The sequence below is a fragment of the Dromiciops gliroides genome, chromosome 4 (assembly GCF_019393635.1).
Source record: "Dromiciops gliroides isolate mDroGli1 chromosome 4, mDroGli1.pri, whole genome shotgun sequence".
Taxonomy (NCBI): Eukaryota; Metazoa; Chordata; class Mammalia; order Microbiotheria; family Microbiotheriidae; genus Dromiciops; species Dromiciops gliroides.
In genome coordinates this window covers 227,977,490-227,996,154 of record NC_057864.1, presented here as the reverse complement: position 1 = coordinate 227,996,154, position 18,665 = coordinate 227,977,490, and the positions used below count along the sequence as shown (strand labels likewise).

The window sequence follows — 18,665 nt, the reverse complement described above, 5'->3', positions numbered from 1 at the left end:
ATAAATTATTAAAATTTTTATGCCAATGGATGTGGCTTCTCCCCAGTGTGGATTCTCTGATGTACAATAAGGTGTGAACTCCGCCTAAAGGCTTTCCCACACTCATCACATTCATAAGGTTTTTCCCCAGTGTGTATTCTCCTATGTCCTATAAGGTGTGAGCTATAACTAAAGGCTTTCCTACAAATATCACATTCATAGGGTCTTTCCCCACTATGTGTTCTCTGATGTCCAATAAGTGCAGAACTATGACTAAAGGATTTCCCACATTCATGACATTCATAAGGTTTCTCCCCACTGTGGATTCTCTGATGATGAAAGAGGCCAGAGCTCTGACTGAAACTTTTCCCACACTCAAAACACTGGTAAGGTTTCTCTCCAGTGTGAATCCTCTGATGTTGAATGAGATGTGAGCTGAGACAGAAAGCTTTCCCACAATCATTACACTGATAAGGTTTCTCTCCAGTATGTGTTCTTTGATGTCTAATAAGGCCTGAACTATAATGGAAGGCTTTCCCACAATCATTGCATTGAAAAGGTTTCTCTCCAGTATGGGTCCTCTGATGCTGAATAAGGTGTGAACTGTAATAGAAAGCTTTCCCACAATCATTGCACTGATAGGGTTTTAGTTTGCTATGTATTCTCTGATGGTCAATAAGTTGTGAGCTCTGAATGAAGGTTTTTCCACATTCATTACATGAATAGGGTCTTTCTCCAGTATGAATTCGCTTATGTCTGATAAGGCTTGAGTTTTGAGTGAAGCTTTTCCCACATTCATCACATTTATGTTGTCTCTCAATTTCAGCATTTTCTTGATGCCTTTCTAATTTGTTCTCATGTTCATAGGCTTCTCCAAGCTCAAGACCTTCAGGAATATGCCCATTGAGCTTATCAGGCAACTCCCCTTTGGATTCTATATCTGTTTTAATATCCTGGTTTTGAGCTGACTCTTCATTCTCCATTCTAGTTACACCATCTGAAACAATAAATATACTATGAAAACATCACTAGGGAAAAAGAAGCTGGCTCTAGGAAGAACAAAATGATACAAATTAAACAAAGGCACACCATGAGAGCTAGTAAATGGAAATGGGACTCAAACCTAGGTCTTTCAACTACAAGTCAATAGCTTTTCCCACTATACTATGTTTACATCTCATACCTTACTTATGTCTTTACATATCATTTATCCTAGGAATAATGCCTGGCACATAGTAGAAGATTAATAAATGCGTCCTGACTGACTGACTTACCCTGCTGTGGAAAGACTAGAGTCCAATATAAAAAAGGAGCTGTCACATGGGGATAGGAAGAAGAAATAAGCATTTTTTCCTTTGGGACATTAATGAGGTCTTTCTTCTATTTGGTCCTTAGGAGGCAGAACTTAGAGTCTCTATATTCTAGGACTAAACTCAATGGACCTTCAGAGACCTCATAGCTACTAACATACAAGAAGCAAATAAACCATAAATCCATAAAGTCCCCTAAGGACTAACCCCATTAGTCCTTACCCGGGGAAACCATGTTCCCATAATTTTCCTGCCTTTTGTCATTGTAGAGGCTCTTCTGAACAGGGTCCAGTTGTCCCCATTTCTCTAGTGCAAGTGACATGGCCATATCCTCAAATGTCATTTGTTTCTGGAAAAAAACCAACCACTATGAGATCCTTGTTTTCAGATCAGGGTACCATTGGAATAATAGCACCCCTGGGACCTAAATTGAGGGATAAAACTAGTAATAGGAAAGTAGGATACACAGGGAGATAATCTGTTTCGTAAGGGCTCTGAGAAGGTAAGGGGACTTAAGAGCAAAGAGTAAACATGAATAGGTTACTGGAGTACTTGGAACAAGGTAAGATGGGACTTGGACAGGAAATGGGCAGGGAATGTTTAACTTCTCAATAGCATTTTTTTAGCAATCCCAACCCAAAAGAAAGATAAAAACCACTGTCAGATAATAGACAAGAGGGCAAAGGGTAACTGCAGCTCACCTGGCATCCAGCTGTATTGCATGTGAGAAGTGAAGCTGCCATATTTTGGTCATTAGAAACCCCCTTTTGTGGAAGTATAGGAACATGGGGAAGGGGCAGAGCTAAGGGAGAAGAAAAGAGTCATGAGTGAGACCAATACTATTATGTAGTTTCCTATTATTATGGAATCTAAGATCATGCCCTTCAGAATTTGTTTGCTTCATATTTCCTGAAAACTTATTGCAGTAGTGATCATGCAAGATCTTAATAAGTTCCTTTTGTATTTTTCAACTTTAATAACTGAGACAAAGGTATTCTAGACAACAAATTAATTTTGGGGCAACTACATTAAATTGGAATACAAGATCCTGTAATATATAAAACATGGCTAACATAAACAGGAAATTGTTATGATAAGCAGCTGAAGCCCAAGATCAGAAAACATACTGTTGCCAGAAAGCTCTAACATATTCGAATTCAATTCCTAAATTCAGTTTAAAAAACCTGTTTCTAGAAATTACAAATCATGACCTAAAATTACTGAGAAGTATATCAGTTGTAAAAGAGATTATTTTGAAAGGAATCCACAAAAATAACAGAATTAAATCTCCTTTTCTATAATCTCTTCTAACAATAAGCTCTATATCACTACACTCAATATAAAACAAGTTCTAATGTTGTTTATCCAGACAAGTGGATTAGAAGTAGATCTACAAGTCCTTTTGCTCATCTAACCTGTTGCCACATGTCTTTTCTTATGAGAACATTTTAAAAGTGCAGTTTGTCAAATAAAATGAAGTTCTCGCCTAGTTTTACTAATATAGTTTAGTTTTGAAAGAGTTTGGAAATCAGAGAATTTCCACATAATTATTATCCATCATAACATACTGTACAGCTGCCCTGAAAAATATAGTGAATTTGACTTTAAGGTTTGCAAAGCACTTTAGAAATACTGTATAATTTTATCTTTATAACATCCCAGAGAGATAGATTCTATTATTATTCCTGTTTTTTACCAGATGATGAATAGAATTTTATTTTCCAAAATATATGTAAAAAACTAAAATTTTAACATCAATTTTTAAAAAACTTTCTGTTCCAACTTCTCTTTCCCCCTCCATTCCCACCCCCCTTACCCACAAGAACTCAAGCAATTCAAAATAAGTTATACATGAATAGTCATGGAAAAATTCCCATATTAGCTAGTTGTGAGAGAAAACAGTCAAAAAAACCAAAACTTCAGATTAAGGAATTGTCAAAGAGGAAATGAAAAAAAATTTTTTTAATGTATTTCCATCTGTTTTCAGATACTATCAGTTCTTTCTCTGCAGATGAGCTGCAATCTTCTTAAGTCTTTCAGGGTTATATTGGATCATTGCCTTACTGAAAATAACCACATGCTTCCCAGCAGATCACCCCCCACTATTGCTGTTATTTTGTATACAGTACATTTCACTCTGCTTCAGTTCATGTAGGTCTTTCCAGGTTTTTTCTGATAGTATCCTGTTCATCATAACCTTTATATAGTACCTTAAGCTTGACAGAGAATTTTCTTCATAAAAGCCCAGCAAAGTAGGTACCATATGGGTAGCTAGGTGGCGCAGTGGACAGAGCACCGGCCCTGGAGTCAGGAGGACCCGAGTTCAAATTCGGCCTCAGAAACTAGACACCCACTAGCTGCACGACCCTAGGCAAGCCACTCAACCCCAACAGCCTCACAAAACAAAATAAAACAAAAAGTAGGTACCATATGTTTTGCCATTATAATCAATCATCATAACAATCACATAACTTCCCATTACATTTACTCTATCTTCTTTTTACCTATTCCTCCTCAGAGGTGTTTTACTTCTGACTATCCTCTCCCTCGCTCTGCACTCCCTTTTTTTGCCCTTCCTTCCTTATCTTCTTCCCCTCCTATTTTCCTGCAGGGTTAAATAGATTGCTCCTCCCAATTGGGTATGAAAGCTATTCCCTCCATGAGCCCACTCCAATGAGATCACAGTCACTGAGATATTCTGTGTTCTAAATTTTTCTTCCTCCCTCCTCAACCCTCCCTATGAGATCAAGCAATTCAGTATGTCATACTGGTGCAGTAATGCAGAACATCTTCATCCTCCTTGAAAGTATTTTGCTTTTTACTGTTCTCTCCCCCAATCTGACCTTTCCTCTTCCCTTCTCCCCTCCCCTCCTTTTCTCCCTCCCCCCCCCAGGGCAAAAATATATTGCTATATCTACTTGAGTATGTATGTTAGTCCTTCTTTGAGCCAATTCTGATGATATTAAGGTTCACTCATTCCTCAACTCCTTCCCCCTCTTCTACTCTCCTCCATAAGCTTTCTTCTTGTTTCCTTCATGTGAACTACCTCTCCCCAGACCATCTCTCCCCTTCTCCCTCCCCCAGTTTATTCCTCCTATACCTCAACCCTATTTGAATGATGTCATCATGGATTAGTTAGGTGGCACAGTGGACAAAGCACCAGCCTGGACCCAGGATGGCCTCAAGCCCAAATCTAGCCCCAGACATAAGACACCCCACCCTGTCTGCCCTACAAGGAACAAAACATAAATGCTTTACAGATATCATCCCTTCATATTCAGTTCAGCCCTGTCTTCTGTGAATTTCTTACTGAGATAATTTTTATGATTTCAAAGTATTATCTCCCATGTAAACAGTTTGATCTTTTAATATCCCTCATGAAGTCTTTTTTCCTGTTACCTTTTTATGCTTTCTCCAGGGTCTTGTATTTGAAAGTCAAATTTTCTATTCAGTTCAGGTCTTTTCATCACAAATGCTTGAAAGACCTCTTTCTCATTGAAATCCCATTTTTGCCTCTGAAAAGCTATACTCAGTTTTGCTGGGTACGTGATTTTTGGCTGAAGTCCCAGTTTCTTTGCCCTCTGGAATATCATATTCCATGCCCTTTGGTCCTTTAATGTAGAAGCTTCTAGATCTTGCTTTATCCTTATTGGAGCTCCACAGTATTTTAATTCCTTTTTTCCAGCTGCTTACAATATTTTCTCCTTGACCTGGGAGTTCTGGAATTTGGCTATAATATTCCTGGAGGTTTTCCTTTAGGGATCTCTTTCAGGAGGTGATTGGTGGATTCTTTCAATTTCTATTTTAGCTTCTGCTTCTAGAATATCAGGGCGATTTCCCCTCACAATCTCTTGGAGGATGTGTCTAAGCTTTTGTTTGGTCATGGTTTTTCAGGTAGTCCAATGATTTTCAAATTATCTCTCCTAGGATTTATTTTCTAGTCAGGTGTTTTCCACAGGAGCTATTCACATTGCCCTCTATTTTTTCATTCAATTGGATTTGCTTTACTGTGTCTTGGTTTCTCATAAGGTCACTAGCTTCCATCTGGTCACTCCTAATTCTCTAGGCAGTTATTTTCATCAGACAATTTTTTAATCCCTTTTCCATTTGGCTTTTCAAACTGTTTGACCTTTTTTCTCATGACTCTCTGCATTTGCTCTCATTTCCCTTTCCATTCTTTCCTCCTTTTCTCTACATCTTCTATTTCTCCTACTTTCTCTTCAAAGTCCCTTTTGAGAGCTTCCATGGCCTGAGACCAGTTCATATTTTTCGTGGAAGTTTTCGATGTTGGAGCTTTGACCCTGTTATTATCTTCTTCTTCTTCGGTTGTATTGTGGTCTACCTTACCCCCAAAGAAGTTTTTGATGGTCTTCTGCTTTCTCTGCCTACTCATCCTGGCTTACTATTTCTTGGCTTTTAACTCCTTCTTAATGTATGGCGCTGCTTCCAGGACATACTGTTCAAGCTACAACATGGCCCTGGGGGATGGTTGGGCTTCTTCTCAGCCTGCCTGGCCTCACTTTCACTTGATTTTAAACTCTCCACTGGGGAGTGGGGGTGGGGGAGGGCTGCTTCTCACTCCACTCCTGTTCTCAGCTTCAGAGGGTCCCAGGTATTTTGGGTTGAGAGGGGGCAGGCTTTAATCTCACCTGGCCTGTTCTCAGGTCCGGAGATAACCTCAGGCCTATTTTACTAAGCAACCAACCAGCAAAGCTTTCTGTGGTGTGGTTCTCAGCTTCCAATGAGACTGCTCCCCTGCTCCTCTCCCCCACCTGGGTATCCCGTCACTCAGGATTTCTTCCTGGTTCCCCACTGGGGTGGGACAGTCGAATCCTTCCCCCCCAGTCTACTGGTACCCCTGCACTTACCCCCCCAGGCCAGCCGTTCAGTCAGACCGCATGCTTGGTTCCAGAAGACACCGATGCTGCAGCCGATTCAGAGGCACTGGGTAAATTCTCTGGCGGGTGTCTGGTGTGTCGGCCTGATTGCAGGGTTGGGCTTTTACTCGTGGCCCAGCATTGGCCCCTGGAATCTATAGCTGGAAAAACTCTCAGCCCATATTTTTGTGTATTTTCTGCCCCAAGAGTTCTTTTATTGCTATTTTGGGATGATTGTATCAGGAGCCTTGTGGGTTTAAGGTCTTTCCTCTATTATTCCTGTTTTATAGATGAGGAGCCTGAGTCAGACAGAAGTTGTGACTTGTATGAAATCACACAGACAGTAAGTGCTTGAGGCTAACCTTAGGTCGTCCAGACAAGACATCCATTACTCTATCCACTGCTCCACTTACCTGCCATAAATTATTGGCACTTTAAAATTTTTTTAAATGGTACAAGGACTTTATCAAGACATAGTACATCTCCATTCCTGAGCTGGCACAATGAAATTTTTTTTTTCATTTCCCCACATGACATCAAAGTGTAGTATAGAAGAAAGAGTAACAGGCACAGAGTGAAAAGATCTGAGAGTCCTAGTTCCTTCTCTCATTCCTTTCTGACACACTTAGACAAGAGCAATGAATAAACATATTCATGCTCCAGTCCTGCCAGTTTCTAGATAATTACTTTACTACCATCAATTAGCAGCCTCTCCCTCCCTTTACCCCAACCATTTATATCACTTGGTCCAGATCTTGTCCATGGTCATCTACAACCTTCTAGGTCATTTTCCTTCCTTTCACAAGTGGCACATACACTCAGAAATCTTGAGGTGGAAGGGCCATCTAGCCCAACCCTTAATTTTTTCACTTATATTTTATTATTATTATTATGAACTAAATACCAATAAACAGTAATTACCTAGGAAAGAATTCCTATTTGATAAGAACTACTAGGAAGAACTGGAAAGCAAACCTAGTCAGAAATTAGATTTAGAACAACATTTTATACTATATTCCATAATAAATTCAAAATATAGATAAAGATCATGCCATAAAAAAATTGAGAAGCAAATAATGTATCTTTCACAACTTTAGGTAAAGAGTAAGTCTTAACCAAAAAAAAAAAAAGACAAACCAGACAATTTTGATTACGTGAAATTGAAAAGATTTCACCTGAACAAAATTAATGTAACTAGGATATATGAAAAAGAAGCAGTTGAATGGGAAGAAATTTTTACATGAAATGTTGCTGATGACAATTACCCCCCAAACAGCAACAAAACAAGCCCTAGAGTGGCAAAATGCATAAAAAGCCAGCTGAGATTATTTTCCAGATTAAAGGGGCCTGTACTGGGCTGTATCAGAATCTAACCCTGTGATTGCTTTGATACAGACTCCAAACACATTGCACAAGGGGAACTTACCCCCAGCCTCTGATCAGCTGAAGCACTGGCATCTTCTGGAACTAAGTTTACCGTTGGATGAGAGGGCTGAACGGCTGGTCCAGGGGGTGGAAAATACAGTAGTGTCTGTGGGATCTGAGGAGGAATTCGGCTATCCCACCCCAGCAGGGAACCAGGAAGAAATCTGAAGCAGGAGGCCAGGTTGGGGAGGGGCATGGGCTCGTCGGAGCTAAAAACTACCACAGTACTCTGCTGGCTGGTTAACTAGCAAGTTGGCTTGATGTTACCTTCAGACCAGAGAACAGGCCAGGCAAGAGAAAAATCTGCCCTCACTCAAACCCAAACATGTGGGACCCTCTGAAGCTTGGGACAGTATAACTTGGAAATAAGGCCCCACTGTAAGAGGGAGCTAAAAGTCAAGTAAAAAACAGCAAGATGAGCAAGTAAAGAAAGTTGAGAACAATAGAAAGTTTTTTAGCAACAAGGAAGATCAAGGTCCATCCTCAGAAGAGGATAACAACCTCAGGGACCCTACATCCAAAGCTTCTAAGAAAAATATGAATTGGTCTCAGGCCATGGAAGCGCTCAAAAGGACTTTGAAGAGAAAGTAGGAGAGATAGAAGGAAGATTTAGAGAGGTAGAGAAAAGAATGGAAAGAGAAATGAGAACTATGCAGGAGAGTCATGAGAAAAAAGTCAACAGTTTGAAAAGCCAAATGGAAAAGGAGATACAAAAGCTCTCTGATGAAAATTACTGTCTAAGAACTAGGATTGAACAAATGGAAGCTAGTGACTTTATGAGAAACCAAGACACAGTAAAGCAAATCCAAATGAATAAAAAAAATAGAGGGCAATATGAATTATCTCCTTGGAAAAACAGCTGACCTGGAAAATAGATCCAGGAGAGATAATTTGAAAATCATTGGACTACCTAAAAACCATGACCAAAATAAGAGTTTAGACAGCATCTTCCAAGAGATTATCAGGGAAAATTGCCCTGATATTCTGGAAGCAGAAGTTAAAATAGAAATTGAAAGAATCCACTGATCACCTCCTGAAAGAGATCCCAAAAGGAAAACCTCCAAGAATATTATAGCCAAATTCCAGAGCTCCTAGGTCAAGGAGAAAATATTGCAAGCAGCTAGGAAAAAAGGAATTCAAATACTGTGGAGCTACAATAAGGATAAAACAAGATCTAGCAGCATCTACATTAAAGGACCAGAGGCCATGGAATATGATATTCCAGAGAGCAAAGGAACTGGGACTACAGCCAAAAATCATGTACCTAGCAAAACTATAATCTTTCGGAGGCAAAAATGGGATTTCAATGAGAAAGAGGTCTTTCAGGCATTTGTGATGAAAAGACCTGAACTGAATAGAAAATTTGACTTTCAAATACAAGACCCTGGAGAAGCATAAAAAGGTAAACAGGAAAAAAGAATTCATGAGGGATATTATAAGATTAAACTGTTTACATTCCTACATGGGAAGATAATACTTCTAAATCATAAGAAATTTATCAGTAAGGAATTCACAGAAGACACAGGTCTGAACTGATTATGAAGAGATGATATCTGTAAAGCATGTATGTTTTGTTCCTTGTGGGGCAAACAAGGTGGGGTGTCTTATGTCTGGGGCCAGATTTAAGCTCAGGACCTCCTGGGTCCAGGGCTGGTGCTTTGTCCACTGTGCCACCTAGCTAACCCATGATGACATCTTTAAAATAGGGTTGAGGGGTAGGAGGAATGCACTGGGGGAGAAGGAAGGGGAGAGATGGACTGGGGAGAGGTAGTTCACATGAAGGAAACAAGAAAAAAGCTTATAGAGGAGAGGAGAGGAGGGGGAAGGGGTGGGGGAGTGAGTGAACCTTACTATCATCAGAATTGGCTCAAAGAGGGAATAACATACATACTCAAGTAGGTATAGTAATATAGTTTTGCCTTGAGGGAAAGTGGGACGGGAGGGAGATAAGGGGGAGAAAAGGGGAAGGAGGGAAGGGCCGATTGGGGGAGAGAGCAGTAACAAGCAAAACACTTTGGAGGAAGGTGAAGATGTTCTGCATACCTGCACAAGTATGATATATTGAATTGTCTGATTTCATAGGGAGGGTTGAGAAGGGAAGGAGGAAGAAAAATGTAGAACACAGAATTAGCTCAAAGACCTTAATCTCATCAGAGTGGGCTGAAGGAGGGAATAACATATACACCCAATTGGGAGGAGTAATCTATCTAACTCTGTAGGAAAGGAGGAGGTGAAGAGGATAAGGAGAGAAGGGCAGAGTGGGAGAGGGGACAGTCACAAGCAAAACACTTCTGAGGAGGAATAGAGTAAAAGAAGATAGAAAATAGAGTAAATATCATGGGACGGGAATAGGATGGAGGGAAATAGTTATGATGACAATTATAAATGGCAAAAACATATGGTACCTACTTTGCTGGGCTATTGTGAAGAAAATTCTTTGTCAAGTTTAAGGTACTATATACAGGTTATGATGAACAGGATACTATCAGAAAAACCTGGAAAGACCTACATGAACTGACGCAGAGTGAAATGTACTGTATACAAAATAACAGCAATAGTATAGGAGGATCTGCTGGGAAGCACGTGGTTATTTTCAGCAAGGCAATGATCCAATATAATCCTGAAAGACTTATGAAAATTGCAACCTATCTACAGGGAAAGAACTGTTGTATCTGAAAAGAGATGGAAACACATTTTTAAAATTTTCTTTTTCTTTGACAATTCCTTAATCTGAAGTTTTCTTTTTTAACTGTTTTCTCTCACAACCTAGCTAATGTGGGAATGTTTTCCATGCCTACTCATGTATAACTTATATTGAAAAAAAACTTATATTGAGTTCTTGTGAATGGGGGGGGTGGGAAGGGAGGGAGGAAGAGAAGTTGGAACACAAAGTTTTAAAAAATTGATGTCAAAATTTGTTTTTACATAATTTTGGAAAATAAATTCTAAACAACTAGAAAAAAAAGTCTCTGAAAAGGGTCTGTGATCTAAGACATATGGACAACTAATATAAATATATAAGACCCTTCTCCAATAAATAGTCAAAAAATACTAACAGTTTTTAAACATTTAAAAATGTTCCAAATAACTAAGAAATAAAAGAAATATGAATCAAAATAACCCTGAGGCATCACCTCACACCCAGAAATTTGATGAAGATGACAAAAGATGGTAATATATTCAACATATACAATACTGGAAGGGTTGTGGAAAGAGAGGTACACTAATCCACTGTTGGTAGAGCTATGAATTGGTACAGAAGTTCTCAAAAGCAATTTGGAAATGTGCAAAAAACATGACTAAAAAGGCAATTTATCCCCTTAGAGATTGCCCTGCAAGGAAATTTGAATTTTATTTTTTTTCTCCAAATTACATGTAAAAACAAATTTTAACCATCAATTTTTAAAACTTTGTGTTCCAAATTCTCTCTCTCTTCCATCCTCCCCCCCCCCCCCACCTTAAGAACTCAAGCAATTCAATACAAGTTATACATGTGTGGTCATACAAAACATTTCCACATTAGTCAGGTTGTAAAAGAAAACAGACAAAAAAACTTTAGAAAAAGGAAGGAAAAAATAGGCTTCAGTCTGTATTCAGACAGCATCAGTTCTTTCTCTGGAGATGGATTGCATTTTTCATAAGTCCTTTTTCATGTAAGTCTTTCCAGGTTTTTCTGATAGCATCCTGCTCATCATTTCTTATAGCACAAATAGTGTTCCATCATAATCTCATCCCACAATTTGTTCAGCCAATCCCCCAATTGATGGGCATCTCCTCAATTTCGAATTCAACATTTTGGGGTTTTTTCCTCAAACTCTTTTTGGATACCAACCTAGTAGTGGTATTAGGTTAAAGAATATGCATGGTTTTATAGCCCTTTGGCCATAGTTCCAAATTGCTCTACAGGATGTTTGAATCAGTTTGCAACTTCATCAAGTGTGTATTAATGTTTCAATTTCCCCATATCCCCTACAACATCTGTGCTGTTTTATTATCCAATCCAATAGGTATGAGGTAGTACCCCAGAATTATTTTGACCTGCATCTCTCCAATCAATAGTAAGTTAGAGGGGCAGCTAGGTGGCACCGTGGATAAAGCACTAGCCCTAGATTCAGGAGGACCTGAGTTCAAATCCAGCCTCAGACACTTGACACTTACTAGCTGTGTGACTCTGGGCAAATCACTTAACCCTCATTGCTCTGCAAAAAAACAAAAACAAAAACAAAAACAAAACAACAAAGAAACAAACAAAAATAGTGAGAGCATTTTTTCCCATATAGCTATAGGTAGCTTTGATTATTTCATCTGAAAACTTCATATCTTTTGATCATCTATCAGTTGGGTTCTTATTTTAACAAATTTGACTCAGTTCTTTATGTGTTTGAGAACTGTGGCCTGTCAGACAAACTTGCTTCAATTTTTTTTCAGAGTTACTCACTAACTGTATTTCCCTCCCCGTTACATTTACTCTATTTTCTATCTTCTTTCACCCTATCTCTCCTCAAAAGTGTTTTGCTTTTGACTGCCCCCCCCAATCTGCCCTCCCTTCTATCACCCCCACACTGCCCCCTTATCCTGTCCCTCCTACTTTCCTGCAGGGTAATATATATTACTATAACCAATTGAGTGTGTATGTTATTCCCTCTTTGACCCAATTCTTTTTTTTTTTTTTTTTGGTGAGGCAGTGGGGGTTAAGTAACTTGCCCAGGGTCACACAGCTAGTAAGTGTCAAGTGCCTGAGGCTGGATTTGAACTCAGGTCCTCCTGAATCAGGGCCAGTGCTCTATCTACTGCACCACCTAGCTGCCCCCTTTGACTCAATTCTAATGAGATTAAGGTTCACTCACTCCCCAGCACCTCTCCCAATTTCCCCCTATACTGTATAAGCCTTTTTTTGTTGTTTCTTTTATGTGAGATACTTTACCCCATTTCATCTCTCCCTTTACCTTTTTCTCAGTGCATTCTTACCCCTTAATTTAATTTTTTTGCAGGGCAATGAGGGTTAAGTGACTTGTCCAGAGTTACAGAGCTAGTAAGTGTCAAGTGTCTGAGGTTGGATTTGAACTCCGGTCCTCCTGAATCCAGGGCTGGTGCTTTATCTACTGTACCACCTAGCTGCCTGTGAGAATATTATTAATATTACAGGGGGCCCCTGCTGTGTGAGCATGAGACAGTGTGTGTGAGAATAGGCCCCTGCTGTGTGAGCATGTGACCACCCTCAACCAATCAGCTTGAAGCAGTGTGTGTGTGAGGCAGTTGGTTTGGTCAGTTGGTTTTGGGAGTTGGTGGTTGGAACCTCATGGGGTTGGCAGTGGAACCAGTAGTGGTTGAGGTAGTTAGGGTTTTCCTATTCTTGTTCTCTCTTTGTTAACCTGTAATATATTTTAATAAATGTTTAATACCTAAATTGTTCAACTGTTGTCTTAGTTAGCTTTCCCCATACAGGGGACAGGTAGGGTGACCTCACACATTTAGTTTTACCTGTCACAGTGCCAGTGCTTTATCTGTACCACCTAGCTGTCCCCGTTAATTTTATTTTTTTTAAAGATATCATCCCCTCATATTCAACTCACACCTGTGCCCTGTGTCTAAATATACTCAATTCAGCTGCCCTAATAATGAGAGTGTTCTTATGAGTTACAAGTATCATCTTCTCTGCCTTGGCACCTGGAACAGAGTCTTGCTCCACTGTGGCTGCAAGCTCTGGTGTGCTTATGCTCCTCTCCTGCCTGGTTCCGCCAGCCAAGACTGTGACCCAGAAGCAAGCAAGGGCAAAACAACAGAGTCCTGACTCAGCACATAAAAGAGACCCTGTAATCTCCTGGACTGCCACTCAATCCCCTCACCATCTGTGGGCTGAGTTCCAGAAGTAGGTGCTCCGTAGCTGATTCAGAGGCTTGTGAGGCCTGGTTTGCTGGGGCTGGGGCTGTGCTGTGGTTGGATCTGCACTGGCGTGGCCTGTGCTGGGCTGCTCTCCACTTTCACCCTGGTACTACAGACCTTTCCTGCCGACTTTCTAAGTTGTCTTTGGCCGGAAAATGATTTCACCTTGTCCTTTTGTGGGTTCTGCTGCTCCAGGAATCATTGATTGAGGAATGGTTAAAAAATAATGGGCTATGTAAATATTACAGTTCTATAGGAAATAACAAACATGAATACAGAATAGCATGGAAATAATCATGAATTAATGAACATAAAGAAAGCAGATCCAAAAACCAGTATTCACACTGCCTACAACAATGTAACTAGAAAGAATAATAGTAAGGAAACAATCAAAATTGCATGCTGTGAAATTATAATGACCAAGCCTAGACTCAAAGGAGAGATTGAAATGACAACTCCTTTGCAGAGTGGAGGATCATGGCTGTGTATTAGTGCATGCATATACTTCAAATTATTTGATATAGTGTTTAGTTTTGCAGAACTTTTTTTCTTTTGTATATTTGATTATAAGGAATGGATCTCTGGGAGCGACTTAGGAAGGAAAACAGTTGGGAAATATAAATAAAAATTTATTTTAAAATGATACACCTAATCATCAACAAACATGAATATTTCAATATGCAAAAATGAGTTTTAAAAGAGGACTCTATGTGAAACCATAAATTTCTTACATACAACTGTTTAATAATTGTATGTTAAATTTAACATAATGCAAACACTGTTCTACTTGTCTCTATTCCCCTCCTGACTTTGTTTCTGACTTTCTGTACTTCAGGTACCATCTCACCCTGGAATTTCCCTCAATTTCTGCAGCCTCTTCACCCTGGGACATCCATCAGCCATTCAGGGACCCCTTCTCATGAATAATTTCCTCCAAGGGTCTCCATTTTGTGGAGGGGCACGGGCTGGTCAACCTTTATTCCTCTCTTGGCTCTTTGTCTTACATTTTAGCAAAACAAATTCACGGTCATGGTGTCCAAAAATGCATGCTTCATTTTACATTTCCAGACTATTAACTCTGCCAAAAGTTCAACTCTCTTGTTTTACAGATGAAGAAATTAAGGCCTAGAGAGTTTAAGTAACTTGCCCATGGTTACACTGCTGGTATCAACAGATGAATTAAACCCAGGTCCTGCTGACTCCAATCCAAAACTCTATTCTACACCATGGACCTCCCTGGAGCAGCTTCAATACAGGCTCAGAGTCTTCTCCACTGTAAACCATGCTTTTCAAAACAGGGACTATCAGTATATATTTTGATGTTCCCCATCAACCTCATCAGGGATGGACACACTTTAGATTTTCATCATCACATATAACTGTGCAGCTTCTATAATCGTGAACTCTAAAATTCCTCTATTAGATCACAACTGCTTCCCTCCTTTATCTCTTTTTTGCTTCACTCTTCTCTAACCTAATACTGGCCTCATCATGAACTCTAGTCCTTTGACTTTCTATTTTCCAGTTCATGACCCTTTCTCTTGCTTACTTTCTTCCCTTTGGTCTTGAGTCTTTTGGTTGACCGTAGAGGACAGAGAGTTCTAGGCATGAGGAACGGCATGAAGGCCAGTGCAACTAGATCAGAGGATATGTGTTGGGGAATAAGGTATAAGAAGACTGGAACAATAGGAAGGGGCCAGGCTGTCAAGGGCTTTGAATGCCAAACAAAGGATTTTATATTTATCCTGGAGGTGATATGAAGTCACTAGAATTTATTGAATGGAAGGGTGACATGATCAGACATACTCTTAAGGAAGATCAATTTGACAGGTAAAGGGAGAATGGATTAGACTTCAAGATAGGGAGACCAACCAGTAGCTACTGGCAATAGTTTAGATGTGTAACTGATAAGGGCCTGGGTGGAGGTAGTGTCAGAATAGAAAGGGGAGGGCATATACTAGAGATGTTATGAAAACAGAAACGAAAGGACTTGGCAATATATTGATATGGGGGTGAGAGTGAAGAGTCCTGGGCGGCTGGAAGGATGGTGGCACACTCAGCACCAATAGGATTTTGGGGAAAAAGATAATGAGTTCAGTTTTGGACATGCTGATGTAAGATGTTGATGGGACATAGAGTTTGAGAAGTCTGATAAACAGTTGGAAATAGGAGACTAGAGATTAGGAAAGGGGAGATGGACCGACAAATATATCTGAGGATCCCCTGCAAAATACATACATCACCAAGCAAAGTAACTATAGAAGAAGAAGAGAAAAAAGCCAGGAAAGAGCCTTAGGGGACACACATTCATTAGCAAGACTGTATAAGATCCAACAAAGGAGACTGAGAGAATGGTCAAACAAGTAGAAGAACTAGGACAGTGCAGTGTCAAGAAGACTCCAGAGACAGTATCAATGAGAAGAGGGTAATCAATAGTGTCAGAGTCTGTAGAGAGGTCAAGAAAGAGTAAGATTAGGAAAAAGCCATCGGATTTGACAATTAAAAGAGAAAGGCAGTGTCATTTGAATGAGAAAGTGAGAAGTCACAAAGCAGAGTTAAGAAGAGAACAAAAGGAAAGGAGTAGAGGCAATCAATCATAAATGGCCTTCTTAAAGAGTTTAGCCATGAGACAATAGTGGGGATGGATGATCAAACGAGGATTTAGGCCATAGGGAAGCCACCGGTAGTAGACAAAGAGAGAATGAAGAGCCCAGAGAGTTTGGGATGATAGAGGGGGCAATTCTTTTGGAGAAGATGAGATGAAGTGGAATCATTTGTACATATATAGAGGGGTTGTGAGACAGGGTGGAAGAGATAATGGAGGGAGGTGATATGAGATGAGGAAATGAGGAGGAGGGAGTAAAGGGACCTTTCAGTGAATGGGCTCATTTTTTTCAGTGAAATATGAGGCAAGGTTCTTAGCTAAGATTCAAGGGAAGAAGAAACCATGTAACACAGAAGCAAACAGCGTATATACTTCCATAGGCCCAAAAGGAATTACTGAATTATAGCACAGTACAATAATGGATGTTAATAATGACAACTTTGAATCATCAAGAATGGTTAGATTATATTTTGTTTGGCAAGGCAGAGTAGGGATGAAGAGAAACTAAGTCCATCACTACTCCCTCCAAACTCTGCAGCTCCAAGAGTCTGACATCAAACCAGCTAGTGGTGATACTCTATTATCACTACTTCCCATTATACTTAAGAGATATCATGAAAAGAGGCCTGGAAAACTGGGTTCAAATACTAGCCATGACAACTCATAATTTGTGTCATGTTGACAAATCACTGAACCTCTCTAGGGCCTCAGTTTCATTACCTGTAAGATAAGGATGATCACATTCATGCTACTTAACCTCAAAGGATTTGTGGGATCATAGATTTAGAACTGAAAAAAACTAATGTTTATCAAGTCCAACAGTTAAAGTGACTTTCCCTGGGTCAAACAGCTGGTAGGTATCTGAGGTAGGATTTAAAGCCAGGTCTTCCAGGTGGCACAGTGTATAGAGTGCTGGGCTTGGAGTCAAGAATTTCAAAACTGGCTTCAAGACTTTTGTTAGCTGTATTACCCCGGGCAAATCATTTAACTTGTCTGTCTCAGTTTCCTCAACTGTAAACTGGGAATAATAATAGTACTTTACCTCATGGATTTTGTTATTCAAGATCAAATGAAATAATATTTGTAAAACAGCACAGTGCCTGGCACATAGTAAGCACTTAATAAGTGTTTGTTCTTTCCCCCTGGAATCTATTGCATCATCTTACTTCTCTGTTATGATAATGAAAATGCTTTATATACTTTAAAGTGCCACACAGATATGTTATTAATAATACAGTTTTTAAAGGTTTGCAAAATGCTTTCCTCACAACAACCCCGTGAATTAGGTGCATTTTATAGAGAAGGAAACAGGCTCTTGTCAATTTGTCTTGCTTGTGATCATAAAAATATTAAGTGTCTGAGGCAGGATTCAAACTTATGTTTAAGTCCAAGTCCAAGAATCTTCCCATTATGCCACAGTGTCTCAATATAATCACATTCAATTCTTCTTCATATCATCTCTCAGATCCTTTCCTTCCAGTATAGAATTGTAGAAATGCAATATTGGAAAAGACTATATTGACTAATTCTAGTCCAATCGCTACCCAAAGCATAAAATCTATTTGTAATATCTAAGCCTCCATTAATCCACAAGCCTTTAAGGCAGCCATACTAGGTGAGACATTCATCACTTTATGTCTGACAACTTTGACAGTTTTAACTGATCTCCCTGCCACCAGGCTCTATCACCCCCAATTAATCCTATGCGCTGATGCTATTTAAGTTTTGCTTTGTACTCTCCTCCCCTACTAAAAACCGTCAATGGTTTCCCAATGACAGGAAGATAAGGTATCTAAACTTCTTATCATTTGAGGCACTCATAATCTAGCTACCTTACAATCTGATTTTTCTATATATCTTTTTGCATATCCTTCATTCTGACCCTGTATGTTTTCCCCATTTCTCCTATCCATCCTTTTATATCCATCTTAAATCCTATATCTTCTGTGAAAGTTCTTCTGACCACTCCATCTCAAAGTGATTTCTTTTACCTCTGAATTCTGATAACACATTATTTCTACAAGGGATCTCAAAACCCTCTGCATACTATTTGTCCCTTAGTTCAGGAATATATGTAACTGGATTAATAAGACTTTTTGAAGAGGGATGAAGATAGAAGTACATAAAATAAACATACAATTTAGTTTGGGACCATTGGTCTATACCATTCATATGCACTTATTTGCTGCTTTTTATTATTATTTGATTTACGAACTAGATTGAAAATTGTCTTAATGATAGGGCTGTGCTCTCCATTGCCAGAACACAATGACCTGTACATAGTAAGTACTCAATAAATATTATTGATTGACTAAGTGATTCTATAGTGTTTCCAGAAAATACCAGTGCACTAAATTTTAACTCACCACTCTTTTGTAGGGGTTGGGAATCCTGAGATTCACATTTGACCTGGGTTTCCATGGGCTGTAACTGTACACTAGGTGACACCTTTGCTGAACCCATAGGCCCCAACTCCTCCTGTCCATAGGAACTGTCTGGGACCTAAGGACAATTAAATACAATTAGGCTTATGAAGAAATCGCTATGTTATCTGTAGCTGAAATCTCCCCAAAGTGACCATATGTG

At 39.4% G+C, this 18,665-nt stretch overlaps 2 protein-coding genes across 2 annotated transcripts in view; one reads left to right on the top strand and one right to left on the bottom strand.

Annotated features, from left to right (window-relative positions):
- LOC122752702 (zinc finger protein 850-like) overlaps window positions 1-18,665 on the top strand; it is a 1,092,329-nt gene that overhangs the window by 268,481 nt on the left and 805,183 nt on the right.
- The window catches only part of LOC122752722 (zinc finger protein 436-like), a 35,477-nt gene that overhangs the window by 14,823 nt on the left and 1,989 nt on the right, over window positions 1-18,665 (bottom strand). Inside the window, 4 exon segments of the mRNA XM_043999611.1 lie at window positions 24-976; window positions 1,512-1,638; window positions 1,991-2,091; window positions 18,446-18,581. Coding sequence (XP_043855546.1) covers window positions 24-976; window positions 1,512-1,638; window positions 1,991-2,091; window positions 18,446-18,581 — 1,317 coding nt within the window.